Here is a 15,909-nt window from a genome sequence, read left to right as displayed (position 1 = left end):
GATATTATGGCCCCTATATGAGTGCGAGAAGATCTTGAGTGTATGACCAGCTCTACAGGCCCAGACAGTGGGCCCTAAGCGAGGTACCCCAATAACACCTACCTATGCCTGAGAAGGCAGATCCTAAGTGAGGGACCCCACTAACACCTACTTATGCCTGAGAAGGCAGATCCTAAGTGGGGGACCCCACTAACACCTACTTATGCCTGAGAAGGCAGATCCTAAGTGAGGAACCCCACTAACACCTACTTATGCCTGAGAAGGTAGATCCTAAGTGGGGGACCCCACTAACACCTACTTATGCCTGAGAAGGCAGCTCCTAAGTGAGGGACCCCACTAACACCTACTTATGCCTGAGAAGGCAGCTCCTAAGTGAGGGACCCCACTAACACCTACTTATGCCTGAGAGGCAAAGCAAGCAAGTTACCCCACTAACACCTACTTTAAGGGAACCTGTCAGGTGCAATATGCACCCAGAAAATAAGCAGTTCTGGGCGCATATTGTTAATCCCTGTCTAACTGTCCCAGCATCTAGTAGCATAGATAAAGAGATCTTAAGAAAAAGTATTTCAAAAGATCTTTTATCTTATGCTAATGAGTGAGGGGACTAGTCCCCTGGGCGTTCATTCACCTGACTAGTCGTCCTCTTTCACAGTTTTTTGCCATCAGTCACAATCCGTTTTGTGACTGGTGCAACGGATCCGTCGCAGATTGATTTTTATCCACCCTGGTTTTACCACAATGGTTTTTTTTTTAAAAAAAAATCAAAAAAAAAAAAAAAAAGAAAGAAAAAAAAATCGGATTTGATTTAAATCTGATTTTTTTCAATAAACTGCTTTTTGAGGAAAATATTTTACCATCCAAAGGTTCTTCCATCATGAGATAAAGCTGAGTTGTTTAACTCAGTAGAATAAAGGCTGTATATGTGTAACATTCACAATGCCATGCTCTTCCAGAGGTTTCTGTAGGATTAGTGGGCAGTTTCTCTCCTATATTATCACAGACGCTCGCTTTACTTACGCAGCTCTCAAAACTGAATTTGACTCCGCAGAGGTCCCAGCCTCTTCTTCACGGCAAAAATATTACAACATGAACAGAGTTGAGAAAAAGACCTTAATCCTATTGTTCTACAAACCTATGAATACAGAAATCAACCCCTTCAGTGCCAAGTCCAAGAAGTTAGACAATATGTTTCTGATTGTTTGGAGTGGAAAAGATCTGCACAACACAAGATGAATGTGAATCTAAGTGTGAGGAGGAGGAAGGGCAAGCAGACAAGAAAATGAAAGTGAAACTTTGAGCACAATACTGCAGCATAGCCACAGACAGACAAGTCTGGATCTGTTTGTGTGTACGATCTGAGGTTTATTACATTCTTTCCTTATAATGGCAGCAGGCCGTAAGAGAGACCCAGTTTGGGAATATTTTAATGAAGCTCCTTCGCGTATCGGTAAGGCAGGCATGCGTGCAAAATGCAAACGATGCAACAAAGATGCAAGGCCTGGTGGCGCGAATGAGTATAACAGAACAGTGGTGTCCAAATATGAATGATTAACCCATTAAACTGGGGAGAAAAAAGTAATAAAAAGTGATTCTAAAAATCTTCATCTACTTGCATGTTAAAGTAGCAAGAACTAGTTTAGGTAGAAACTTTGATTTAAATCAAGCCTTACTGACTAGTGATTTAAATCGTGATTTAAATCAGTTAGATTGAAATCAAATCCACCCTGGGTAAAACTGATGCAACGATTGCCGACTGATCCATCGCTGTCCATTTTTTTGACGCTGACAAATAGTTTGTGTGGACGTCACATTTTACGACACATCCGTCGCACAACAGATGAAACGTAAGGCCATCCGTCACTAATACAAGTCAATGAGAAAAAAATGGATCCAGCGCTGGATCAGTTTTTTTTCGACAAAACGACGGATTGCGACTGATGGCAAAAACTGATGTGTGAAAGGGCCTTAGCATGTTAGTACGCCCACAGGGCGTACTAACATGCTATTCAATGCAGCATCACCAGCGGTGCCGCGCGTACCTGTGTTTGCTGTCTTCGCTGATCTGTATGCCCTGCTACTTCCATGCGCAGTAGACCTCTCTAAAGCCGGGATGCGTACACCTGGCTTCATACTATGCATGACCGAAAGAACCCAGCATTTAGAAGCGCAGTCACAGCAAACACAGGTGTGTGCGTCACCACTAGTGATGCTGCATTGAATAGCATGTAAGTACACCCCTGTCGGCATACTAAGGCTATGTGCCCACACTGCAGAAAATGCGCGGATTTCTCGCGGAAAAGCCGCGGATTTTCCGAAAATCTGCAGCACAGCTACTCCCCAGCCATTTCTATGGCATTTGGGAAATGCTGTGCCCACGCTGCGGATTTTTCCGCAGCGGAAATCGTGCGGATTTCCGTGCGGAAAAATCTGCAGCATGTCAATTATTGTCGCGGATTTCTCCGCAGGGTCCCATATACTTACCTGCCTTGATAGAGACCCGAGTCACTTCTCCGTCCGGTGTAGCGGCAGCGGCAGCAGCGCGGTGGATCCAGCCAGGTACAGGAAGGAAGAGGTGGGCGGAGCCTGCACGAGCTCCGGTCATGTGACAGCCGGAGCTAGTTCAGGCCCGGCCACCTCCAGCACAGTGAACCAGATGCTGCCTGACAGGGACCCGGCCGCCGGAAAGCGAGGTGCTGCATGATGGAGGTAAGTATGAGCACCCCGATCACTGCAGCACTTGTTCTGCATTGAGGATGCAGTGCCGAAGCCATGGTACTGTATCCTCAATGCAGAATGCCCGCACCATATCCGCACGACATTCCGCAGCATGGAAACAGACAAAAGTTGTGGTGCTGTTTCCTGGGAGCACCTGCGGAATGTCGTGCGGATATATCCGCAGGACACTTTCCCCGTGGGCACATAGCCTAACATGCTAAGAGAGCGGCTAGTATCTCCCTTGGGACTAGTCCCTGCGCTCATAAGCATAATATAAAAGATCTTTAGATATACTTTTTCTAAAGATCTCTATGCTAGTGTATACAGGGATGGTTAGGCAGGGATTAGTTATATGCATCCAGAACTGCTCTTGGCTCTGAGTGCATATTGCACCTGACAGGTTCCCTTTAAGCCCGAGAAGGCGGATCCTAAGCGAGGAACCCCACTAAGGCTGCGTCCCCATGATCAGTGTTTGCAGCGTTTTGGATGGAACATGCTTGAGCCGTGTCCAAAACGCTGCGTTGTACAGTACAAGCATAGTGGATGGATTTTTAGAAATCCTGCTCCCATTGTGCTTGTTTTTTCCGCAGCAAACACTGACCTGCGGAGCGTTTTTCCAAGCCGCAGCATGTCAATTGTTTGCTGCGAATTCACATGCGTGCTTTGTAGGGAGAACACAAGCGAGAGACCGCAGCGCACTAAACCCTGATCGTGGGCAGAGTCAGCTGCGGTCTCCTGCGGAAGAGACATGTGGCCCCACCGGTCAGGACCTGCTGCATTCTCAACACAGCAAGTCCTGATCGTGGGCACATACCTGAAGGCCCTGTGCGCTCTGCACCGCACACAAAAGGTCCACTTCAGAGCGCAGCTAAAAAGCTCCGTTCTGAAGCGCCTGGTGCCTGCAGAATTCGTGCGCTCTGCATGCTGCCTCTCCCTATAGACAGCATGCAAAGCGCACGAAAGAAGTGACATGTCACTTCATTAGAACGCACGCTTCGGGCAGCAGCCGAATCGCTGCGTTCTAATATGCCACGTGCGCACGGCTCCTGCACAATCGTCATAGATTATGCTGGGGACGCAGCGTAACTGTATGCAATATGCACACAAAGCCTAACACCTACCTATGCCTGAGAATAAAAGTACATAAGTGTAATAAAGAAACAATTTATTCAGTGGAGACCTCCATTTCTATAGAGCATTATTAACTGCCCTCAGGGAAAATTTCATATCTTTTACAATAGAAAATCCATGTCCTAAAGATTCAACGAAAGGTAAGAAAAAAAAAAAATGTCCAAAATATGGAGCAACGATGATGTGAAGGTGAAGCTGTGGTCCTTGTACACCAGGAGCATAGACGAGTGCAGTTACCAGCAGAAAGGACAATGCCAGGCATTAGGAGCATAGACCAGTGCCAGTCCACAGGAGCATGGACGCCTGCTAGTCACTAGGAGCATGGGTCCCTGACAGTCACCAGGAGCATGGACGCCTGCTAGTCACCAGGAGCATGGGTCCCTGACAGTCACCAGGAGCATGGACGCCTGCTAGTCACCAGGAGCATGGGTCCCTGACAGTCACCAGGAGCATGGGTCCCTGACAGTCACCAGCATAGACCAGTGATAGTCACTAGGAGCATAGACCAGTGTCAGTCCACAGGAGCATAGACCAGTGATAGTCACCAGGAGCATGGGTCCCTGACAGTCACCAGGAGCATGGACGCCTGCTAGTCACCAGGAGCATGGGTCCCTGACAGTCACCAGGAGCATGGACGCCTGCTAGTCACCAGGAGCATGGGTCCCTGACAGTCACCAGGAGCATGGACGCCTGCTAGTCACCAGGAGCATGGGTCCCTGACAGTCACCAGGAGCATGGACGCCTGCTAGTCACCAGGAGCATGGGTCCCTGACAGTCACCAGGAGCATGGGTCCCTGACAGTCACCAGGAGCATGGGTCCCTGACAGTCACCAGGAGCATGGGTCCCTGCCAGTCCCCAGTGTCGCGAGGTCCACAGCTGGCCCGTCCTCAGCCGTCCTATGACTCGTCCGGCTTGTCCACAGGCGGCCCGCAAGGCTGCAGCATCTTCTCCATCAGGTTGAATCGCACCCGGGCCTTGCTCTCGTTCTCGGCCACAGCGAAGTAGTTGAGCAGGTCGAAGTGTCCCATGTAGGAGCAGTAGGAGTCGCGGTGCTGGTTCACAAGCCACTCCCACTTGGTGGTGTCCGCATGGCCGGTGCCGATGTACTTGGACTGCAGATGCTCTAGCTGACTGTGGATGGTGTACCGGTCCGTCATGGCGCCTCCGTACCTCAGCAACACACCAGGCTGGCAAATAAGGCGGAAGTGGCGGAAGTGACGCCTGCCACAAACGCAAACTCTGCCGGGATCTTGTGACGTCACGTTCACGTGATGTGAACTGTGTTCTGTACGTAACGCGTGATTTCCCGAGAGCCGCTGTTGTTTGAGCGAAGAGGATCACATGGGGGGAGACAGTGCTGTGTGTGGTGCGGTGCAGAGCTCTGCCGCCGTGGCGTGTGTGACGGGACCTCTGGGGGTACTGGGTATAATGGGGTCCATCACAGTGTGAGGTATATGTGTGACCTCTGGGGGTACTGGATATAAAGGGGTTCATCACAGTGTGAGGTGTGTGTGACCTCTGGGGGTACTGGATATAATGGGGTCCATCACAGTGTGAGGTGTGTGTGTGTGACCTCTGGGGGTACTGGGTATAATGGGGTCCATCACAGTGTGAGGTGTGTGACCTCTGGGGGTACTGGGTATAATGGGGTCCATCACAGTGTGCGGTATGTGTCTGACCTCTGGGGGTACTGGGTATAATGGGGTCCATCACAGTGTGAGGTGTGTGACCTCTGGGGGTACTGGGTATAATGGGGTCCATCACAGTGTGCTGCGGTATGTGTCTGACCTCTGGGGGTACTGGGTATAATGGGGTCCATCACAGTGTGCGGTATGTGTCTGACCTCTGGGGGTACTGGGTATAATGGGGTCCATCACAGTGTGAGGTGTGTGACCTCTGGGGGTACTGGGTATAATGGGGTCCATCACAGTGTGCTGCGGTATGTGTCTGACCTCTGGGGGTACTGGGTATAATGGGGTCCATCACAGTGTGAGGTGTGTGACCTCTGGGGGTACTGGGTATAATGGGGTCCATCACAGTGTGAGGTATATGTGTGACCTCTGGGGATACTGGATATAAAGGGGTTCATCACAGTGTGAGGTGTGTGTGACCTCTGGGGGTACTGGATATAATGGGGTCCATCACAGTGTGAGGTGTGTGTGTGACCTCTGGGGGTACTGGGTATAATGGGGTTCATCACAGTGTGAGGTATATGTGTGACCTCTGGGGGTACTGGGTATAATGGGGTCCATCACAGTGTGCGGTATGTGTCTGACCTCTGGGGGTACTGGGTATAATGGGGTCCATCACAGTGTGAGGTGTGTGACCTCTGGGGGTACTGGGTATAATGGGGTCCATCACAGTGTGCGGTATGTGTCTGACCTCTGGGGGTACTGGGTATAATGGGGTTCATCACAGTGTGAGGTATATGTGTGACCTCTGGGGGTACTGGATATAAAGGGGTTCATCACAGTGTGAGGTGTGTGTGTGACCTCTGGGGGTACTGGATATAATGGGGTCCATCACAGTGTGAGGTGTGTGTGTGACCTCTGGGGGTACTGGGTATAATGGGGTCCATCACAGTGTGCGGTATGTGTCTGACCTCTGGGGGTACTGGGTATAATGGGGTCCATCACAGTGTGCAGTATGTGTCTGACCTCTGGGGGTACTGGGTATAATGGGGTCCATCACAGTGTGCGGTATGTGTCTGACCTCTAAGGGTACTGGGTATAATGGGGTTCATCACAGTGTGAGGTGTGTGTGACCTCTGGGGGTACTGGATATAAAGGGGTTCATCACAGTGTGAGGTATGTGTGTGACCTCTGGGGGTACTGGGTATAATGGGGTCCATCACAGTGTGAGGTGTGTGACCTCTGGGGGTACTGGGTATAATGGGGTTCATCACAGTGTGAGGTGTGTGTGACCTCTGGGGGTACTGGATATAATGGGGTTCATCACAGTGTGAGGTGTGTGTGTGACCTCTGGGTATAATGGGGTTCATCACAGTGTGAGGTGTGTGTGACCTCTGGGTATAATGGGGTTCATCACTGTGAGGTATGTGTGTGACCTCTGGGGGTACTGGGTATAATGGGGTCCATCACAGTGTGAGGTGTGTGTGTGTGTGACCTCTGGGGGTACTGGATATAAAGGGGTCCATCACAGTGTGACGTATGTGTGTGACCTTTGGGGGTACTGGTACTGGGTATAATGGGGTCCATCACAGTGTGAGGTGTGTGACCTCTGGGTGTACTGGGTATAATGAGTTCATCACAGTGTGAGGTATGTGTGTGACCTCTGGGGGTACTGGATATAATGGGGTTCATCACAGTGTGAGGTGTGTGTGACCTCTGGGGGTACTGGATATAATGGGGTTCATCACAGTGTGAGGTATGTGTGTGACCTCTGGGGGTCCATCACAGTGTGAGGTGTGTGACCTCTGGGGGTACTGGGTATAATGGGGTTCATCACAGTGTGAGGTATGTGTGTGACCTCTGGGGGTACTGGATATAATGGGGTTCATCACTGTGTGAGGTGTGTGACCTCTGGGGGTACTGGATATAATGGGGTTCATCACAGTGTGAGGTGTGTGTGACCTCTGGGGGTACTGGGTGTAATGGGGTTCATCACAGTGTGAGGTGTGTGTGACCTCTGGGGGTACTGGATATAATGGGGTTCATCACAGTGTGAGGTGTGTGACCTCTGGGGGTACTGGGTGTAATGGGGCTCATCACAGTGTGAGGTGTGTGACCTCTGGGGGTACTGGGTATAATGGGGTTCATCACAGTGTGAGGTATGTGTGTGACCTCTGGGGGTACTGGATATAATGGGGTTCATCACAGTGTGAGGTGTGTGTGACCTCTGGGGGTACTGGGTATAATGTGGTCCATCACAGTGTGAGGTGTGTGACCTCTGGGGGTACTGGGTATAATGGGGTTCATCACAGTGTGAGGTGTGTGTGTGACCTCTGCGGGTACTGGATGTAATGGGGTCCATCACAGTGTGAGGTGTGTGTGACCTCTGGGGGTACTGGATATAAAGGGGTCCATCACAGTGTGAGGTGTGTGTGACCTCTGGGGGTACTGGATATAATGGGGTTCATCACAGTGTGAGGTATGTGTGTGACCTCTGAGGGTACTGGGTATAATGGGGTCCATCAGAGTGTGAGGTGTGTGACCTCTGGGGGTACTGGGTATAATGGGGTTCATCACAGTGTGAGGTGTGTGTGACCTCTGGGGGTACTGGATATAATGGGGTTCATCACAGTGTGAGGTGTGTGTGACCTCTGGGGGTACTGGATATAATGGGGTTCATCACAGTGTGAGGTGTGTGACCTCTGGGGGTACTGGATATAATGGGGTTCATCACAGTGTGAGGTGTGTGACCTCTGGGGGTACTGGGTGTAATGGGGCTCATCACAGTGTGAGGTGTGTGACCTCTGGGGGTACTGGGTATAATGGGGTTCATCACAGTGTGAGGTATGTGTGTGACCTCTGGGGGTACTGGGTATAATGGGGTTCATCACAGTGTGAGGTATGTGTGTGACCTCTGGGGGTACTGGGTATAATGGGGTCCATCAGAGTGTGAGGTGTGTGACCTCTGGGGGTACTGGGTATAATGGGGTTCATCACAGTGTGAGGTATGTGTGTGATCTCTGGGGGTACTGGGTATAATGGGGTCCATCACAGTGTGAGGTGTGTGACCTCTGGGGGTACTGGGTATAATGGGGTCCATCACAGTGTGAGGTGTGTGACCTCTGGGGGTACTGGGTATAATGGGGTTCATCACAGTGTGAGGTGTGTGTGACCTCTGGGGGTACTGGATATAATGGGGTTCATCACAGTGTGAGGTGTGTGTGTGACCTCTGGGTATAATGGGGTTCATCACAGTGTGAGGTGTGTGTGACCTCTGGGTATAATGGGGTTCATCACTGTGAGGTATGTGTGTGACCTCTGGGGGTACTGGGTATAATGGGGTCCATCACAGTGTGAGGTGTGTGTGTGTGTGACCTCTGGGGGTACTGGATATAAAGGGGTCCATCACAGTGTGACGTATGTGTGTGACCTTTGGGGGTACTGGTACTGGGTATAATGGGGTCCATCACAGTGTGAGGTGTGTGACCTCTGGGTGTACTGGGTATAATGAGTTCATCACAGTGTGAGGTATGTGTGTGACCTCTGGGGGTACTGGATATAATGGGGTTCATCACAGTGTGAGGTGTGTGTGACCTCTGGGGGTACTGGGTATAATGGGGTTCATCACAGTGTGAGGTATGTGTGTGACCTCTGGGGGTCCATCACAGTGTGAGGTGTGTGACCTCTGGGGGTACTGGGTATAATGGGGTTCATCACAGTGTGAGGTATGTGTGTGACCTCTGGGGGTACTGGATATAATGGGGTTCATCACAGTGTGAGGTGTGTGACCTCTGGGGGTACTGGATATAATGGGGTTCATCACAGTGTGAGGTGTGTGTGACCTCTGGGGGTACTGGGTGTAATGGGGTTCATCACAGTGTGAGGTGTGTGTGACCTCTGGGGGTACTGGATATAATGGGGTTCATCACAGTGTGAGGTGTGTGACCTCTGGGGGTACTGGATATAATGGGGTTCATCACAGTGTGAGGTGTGTGACCTCTGGGGGTACTGGGTGTAATGGGGCTCATCACAGTGTGAGGTGTGTGACCTCTGGGGGTACTGGGTATAATGGGGTTCATCACAGTGTGAGGTATGTGTGTGACCTCTGGGGGTACTGGATATAATGGGGTTCATCACAGTGTGAGGTGTGTGTGACCTCTGGGGGTACTGGGTATAATGTGGTCCATCACAGTGTGAGGTGTGTGACCTCTGGGGGTACTGGGTATAATGGGGTTCATCACAGTGTGAGGTGTGTGTGTGTGACCTCTGCGGGTACTGGATGTAATGGGGTCCATCACAGTGTGAGGTGTGTGTGACCTCTGGGGGTACTGGATATAAAGGGGTCCATCACAGTGTGAGGTGTGTGTGACCTCTGGGGGTACTGGATATAATGGGGTTCATCACAGTGTGAGGTATGTGTGTGACCTCTGGGGGTACTGGGTATAATGGGGTCCATCAGAGTGTGAGGTGTGTGACCTCTGGGGGTACTGGGTATAATGGGGTTCATCACAGTGTGAGGTGTGTGTGACCTCTGGGGGTACTGGATATAATGGGGTTCATCACAGTGTGAGGTGTGTGTGACCTCTGGGGGTACTGGATATAATGGGGTTCATCACAGTGTGAGGTGTGTGACCTCTGGGGGTACTGGATATAATGGGGTTCATCACAGTGTGAGGTGTGTGTGACCTCTGGGGGTACTGGGTATAATGAGTTCATCACAGTGTGAGGTATGTGTGTGACCTCTGGGGGTACTGGATATAATGGGGTTCATCACAGTGTGAGGTGTGTGACCTCTGGGTGTACTGGGTATAATGAGTTCATCACAGTGTGAGGTATGTGTGTGACCTCTGGGGGTACTGGATATAATGGGGTTCATCACAGTGTGAGGTGTGTGTGACCTCTGGGGGTACTGGGTATAATGGGGTTCATCACAGTGTGAGGTATGTGTGTGACCTCTGGGGGTCCATCACAGTGTGAGGTGTGTGACCTCTGGGGGTACTGGGTATAATGGGGTTCATCACAGTGTGAGGTATGTGTGTGACCTCTGGGGGTACTGGGTATAATGGGGTTCATCACAGTGTGAGGTATGTGTCCTCTGGGGGTACTGGATGTAATGGGGTCCATCACAGTGTGAGGTGTGTGTGACCTCTGGGGGTACTGGATATAAAGGGGTCCATCACAGTGTGAGGTCTGTGTGACTTCTGGGGGTACTGGATATAATGGGGTTCATCACAGTGTGAGGTATGTGTGTGACCTCTGGGGGTACTGGGTATAATGGGGTCCATCAGAGTGTGAGGTGTGTGACCTCTGGGGGTACTGGGTATAATGGGGTTCATCACAGTGTGAGGTATGTGTGTGACCTCTGGGGGTACTGGTTATAATGGGGTTCATCACAGTGTGAGGTGTGTGTGTGTGTGTGTGTGTGTGTGTGTGTGTGACCTCTGGGGGTACTGGATGTAATGGGGTCCATCACAGTGTGAGGGTGTGTGTGTGTGTGTGTGTGTGTGTAACCTCTGGGGGTACTGGATATAATGGGGTTCATCACAGTGTGAGGTGTGTGTGTGTGTGACCTCTGGGGGTACTGGATGTAATGGGGTCCATCACAGTGTAAGGTGTGTGTGTGTGACCTCTGGGGGTACTGGATGTAATGGGGTCCATCACAGTGTGAGGTATGTGTGTGTCCTCTGGGAGTACTGGATATAAAGGGGTCCATCACAGTCTGAGGTATGTGTGTGACCTCTGGAGGTACTGGATATAAAGGGGTCCATCACAGTGTGAGGTATGTGTGTGTCCTCTGGGGGTACTGGATGTAATGGGGTCCATCACAGTGTGAGGTATATGTGTAACCTCTGGGGGTACTGGATATAAAGGGGTCCATCACAGTGTAAGGTGTGTGTGTGTGACCACTGGGGGTATTGGATGTAATGGGGTCTATCACAGTGTGAGGTATGTGTGTGTTCCCTGGAGGTTCTGGATGTAATGGGGTCCATCACAGGGTGTGTGGGTGTGTGTGTGTGTGTGTGTGTGTGTGTGTGTGTGTGTGTGTGTGTGTAACCTCTGCGGGGTACTGGATATAGTGGGGGTCATCACAGTGTGAGGTGTGTGTGTGTGTGTGACCTCTGGGGGTACTGCATGTAATGTGGTTCATCACAGTGTGAGGTATGTGTGTGACCTCTGGGGGTACAGGATGTAATGGGGTCTATCACAGTGTGAGGTGTGTGTGTGTGACCTCTGGGGGGTACTGGATATAATGGGGTTCATCACAGTGTGAGGTATATGTGTGTTCCCTGGAGGTTCTGGATGTAATGGGGTCCATCACAGTGTGAGGTATATGTGTGACCTCTGGGGGTACTGGATATAAAGGGGTTCATCACAATGTGAGGTGTGTGTGTGACCTCTGGGGGTACAGGATGTAATGGGGTCCATCACAGTGTGAGGTATGTGTGTGTTCCCTGGAGGTTCTGGATGTAATGGGGTCCATCACAGTGTGAGGGTGTGTTTGTGTGTGTGTGTGTGTGAGACCTCTGGGGGTACTGCATGTAAAGGGGTTCATCACAGTGTGAGGTATGTGTGTGACCTCTGGGGGTACTGGGTAAAAGGAGGTCCATCACAGTGGGAGGTGTGTGACCTCTGGGGGTACTGGATGTAATGGGGTCCATCACAGTGTGTGTGTGTGTGTGTGTGTGTGTAACCTCTGGGGGGTACTGGATATAATGGGGTTCATCACAGTGTGAGGTGTGTGTGTGTGTGTGTGTAACCTCTGGGGGTACTGGATATAATGGGGTTCATCACAGTGTGAGGTGTGTGTGTGTGTGTGTGTGTGTGTGTGACCTCTGGGGGTACTGGATGTAATGGGGTCCATCACAGTGTGAGGTGTGTGTGTGTGACCTCTGGGGGTACTGGATGTAATGGGGTCCATCACAGTGTAAGGTGTGTGTGTGACCTCTGGGGGTGCTGGATGTAATGGGGTCCATCACAGTGTAAGGTTTGTGTGTGATCTCTGGGGGTACTGAATATAATTGGGTCCATCACAGTGTGAGGTATGTGTGTGACCTCTGGAGGTACTGGATATAAAGGGGTCCATCACAGTGTGAGGTATGTGTGTGTCCTCTGGGGGTACTGGATATAAAGGGGTTCATCACAATGTGAGGTGTGTGTGTGACCACTGGGGGTACTGCATGTAAAGGGGTTCATCACAGTGTGAGGTATGTGTGTGACCTCTGGGGGTACTGGATGTAATGGGGTCCATCACTGTGTGTGTGTGTGTGTGTGTGTGTTCGTTCCCTGGAGGTTCTGGATGTAATTGAATCCTTCACAGGGTGCAGTGGGAGTTGTGTGTAACTCATTGAGGTTCTGAATATAATGGGGTCCATCGCTGTGAGAGGTGTGTGTGTCCTCTGGGGTTCTAGATGTAATGGAGTCTATCATAGTGTGCAGTGTGAGGTATGCACACTTGAGATCACAATTAGACAACAATGTATTATCATTTGCTTTTTTCAGAAGTAATGTAATCTACATTGATCAACATTTGAAGGTTTTTTTTGTAAGGGGTACACCATGCCACTAGAACAGTGTTTTACAAAAGACCCAAAGTTTATCAACATAAAACCTTTATTTTGCTCAAATCGTGATGATCATAATTAGGGAATAAGGCCGGGGCCACACGGGGCACTACTGCGATGCTCGCATGACACTCGGCTCGCGCTGGCAGCACAGCAGGAGCCGAGTGTCATGTGAGTGTGCCTGCGTCTGAGGTCCGACTGTGTGAGCGGACCTCAGCTGCGGGTGTGGGCCGGCACTGAAAAGGGCTGGGCAGGAGCTGCGGAGGGGAGGGAAGGATTTCTCTCCCTCTCTCCTCTGTAGCCGGCTATTACGATTCTCGCTCTGCACGCACGGTACACCGGTGTACCGCGAGTGCATTGCGATTTTTCTCTCGCCCCATTCACTTGAATGGGTGTGAGAGAAATACGTAATTACTTACCGGTAATGTGTTTTTTCCGAACCCATGACTGCACCACGAGAGAGGATCCGCCCATCCAGGACAGGAAACCTTCATGTTAAAAAGGGGCGGTCCTCTCGCCGCCTCAGTTTGATTACAGAGCATGAGAGGACCTCCGAAAAAAACAACAGGTTAGTATAAGGCCACCACCAGAAAAAAAGTGTGGAAGAAGGAAGAAAGGAAGGTGAACCAACCAACAATCCCCAGTGCAGGGTGGGAAATAAGGGTGCCGTCATGGGTTCGGAAAAAACACATTACCGGTAAGTAATTACGTATTTTTCCCTCACCCTATGACGACACCACGAGAGAATTACAGCGAAGAAAAATTTAGGGAGGGACCACAGCCTGTAGAACACGTCTCCCAAAGGTGAGGTCGGAGAAGGAAAGATCCAACCTATAATGCTTATAAAAGGTCGAGGGTGAAGACCATGTGGCAGCTTTACAAATTTGAGCAATGGAAACCCGCCCGTTCTGCCCAAGAAGATGCTACAGCCTGCGTGGAATGTGCCTTAAGACCCACCGGAACAGCAGCACCCCTAGCCGTGTAAGCTAACTCAATGGCGTCCCTAATCCACCTGGCCAGCGTAGATTTGGAACACTTAACCCCCTTTTGAGGCCCCTGGAAAGAGACAAACAGAGATTTGTCCCTCCTCCAGGAACTGGTGACAAGAAGATACTGGATGAGACAACGACGGACATCCAGACAATGCCAACATCTTTCCTCCGCATGCGTCGGGTTAGTGCAAAAGGATGGCAATACAATCTCCTGGGACGTATGAAACCGAGAAACAACCTATGCAGGGTCAGGCCGCAAAACTACCCTATCGTCCAGTGTTTGAGTGTAAGGCGGGTCAATAGAAAGGGCCTGAATGTCGCTAATCCTACGGGCCGAGGTCAGGGCTACCAGGAGCACCGTCTTAAGGGAAAGACATATAGCAGATATGGAGTCAAGGGGCTCGAACGGAGGATCCGTCAGGGCCCCCAAAACCAGGTTTAGGTCCCAAGGGGGGAGAGAGACTACCCGTCTAGGACGCTGGCGCGAACTAACCCTGACAAACCGAGCCACCCAAGGGTTCCCCGCGACATCATAATTGTAGAGTGCTGCTAACGCGGAGATCTGGACCTTGAGTGTGCTAACCGCCAACCCCTTGTCCAACCCACACTGCAGGAACTCCAGGATGGGACCGATGGGAACCTCCCCAGTCACACTAGCACCCGAGGAAGATAAGAACTTTTTCCAAGTCCTACAGTAGATCTTGGTTGTCACAGGCTTTCTACAACCTAACAGTGTGGAGACCAAATTGGGGGAAAACCCCTTACTGATCAGTAACGCCCTCTCAAATTCCATGCCGTCAGGTGCAACTTGACAGTCAGAGGATGGCACACAGGTCCCTGGGACAGGACCGACCTCCGCGGGCGGAATATATAAAATCTCCCCGAATCTCACTGGCCTCCCCACAATAATCCTTGGCACAATTCGCTGCCACCAACCGATTTACGGTAACTATTAGCCGAACACACAGACGTGGGATTCAAGATCGAGATAACAGAACAGCCCAAGATTAATTATATAATTTAATCAGCCTAAAGCACACTAGAAACTACAATATATACAATAGGGAATCTACAGAATATACATATGTCAGAGTACAGTTACAATCAAAGCATGGGTTACAAACAGGCATACACAGTTCCAGCAGTTACCTTGTTGCGTCTGGCCACAGGGGGGCGCTGTACCCAGGTTTCTAGGATCCTTCCCACAGATGTTTCCTACACGTGCCCCCAGCGAAAAGAACACTGGAAAATGGCCGAAGTAGGGTTATCAACCTGGGCAAATCCAGGTCCCCTCCTACCTTAGTGACCTCAGAGGGAGCACTGCTCCACCCCTGGCTTGAGTTATGGACAATCCACAACATGGAATATGGGCCATAACTTTGCCTGGGAGCGTCGTAGGCGGACGCCAATGCTCTCATTGTGACAGTTATGAATTTAGCTACAGAACGAGGGGACTCATGACCTGTCTGCCAGTTCCCCATTGGCTGATATCACGCCTGGGGCATTTCCCAATGTCCTGCTCCCATAAAAAGGGTGTGCCGGCATCGTCCGCATGCGGAGACACCATTTTTATGGTTGCCATATTTATCGGAAATATGGCTTACGAGATATGAACCATTTTTTACTGGAGTCGTTCTGTCTGCTAGTTCCATAGCCTTGCTAATGAGATACAACTCTTGTTACAGGGTGACGGCAGGGAGTCATCCTGTGTCCATTGTTCCCACACCACCTCATCTCCATATCACAGGAGATGGCCATGGGATTTGTTGCTAAACCAGTTGTGTGAAGGAAAGGGGGGGTGACACCAGGAGAGGGCTTCCTGACATACTTGAATATCATGATTTATCGTCATATCTCCGGATTTACCTCACACC

At 50.6% G+C, this 15,909-nt stretch overlaps 1 protein-coding gene across 1 annotated transcript; it reads right to left on the bottom strand.

Moving 5' to 3' along the window:
- Positions 1-3,866: 3,866 nt before the first annotated feature.
- Positions 3,867-5,071, bottom strand: SF3B5 (splicing factor 3b subunit 5). The gene has a single exon (XM_075339796.1). It carries the CDS (start codon positions 5,005-5,007, stop codon positions 4,747-4,749), a length of 261 nt encoding a protein of 86 aa, XP_075195911.1. The 5' UTR covers positions 5,008-5,071; the 3' UTR covers positions 3,867-4,746.
- Between the last annotated feature and the right edge of the window lie 10,838 nt (positions 5,072-15,909).

The sequence above is a fragment of the Anomaloglossus baeobatrachus genome, chromosome 3 (genome assembly GCF_048569485.1).
Source record: "Anomaloglossus baeobatrachus isolate aAnoBae1 chromosome 3, aAnoBae1.hap1, whole genome shotgun sequence".
In the NCBI taxonomy this organism is placed as follows: domain Eukaryota; kingdom Metazoa; phylum Chordata; class Amphibia; order Anura; family Aromobatidae; genus Anomaloglossus; species Anomaloglossus baeobatrachus.
Note: the sequence above shows the minus strand (reverse complement) of the source record. Positions and strands in the feature narration are given on the sequence as shown.

Excerpts from the sequence above, each read along its gene's own strand:
- SF3B5 (XM_075339796.1), bottom strand. The coding sequence starts at position 5,007 with ATGACGGACCGGTACACCATCCACAGTCAGCTAGAGCATCTGCAGTCC.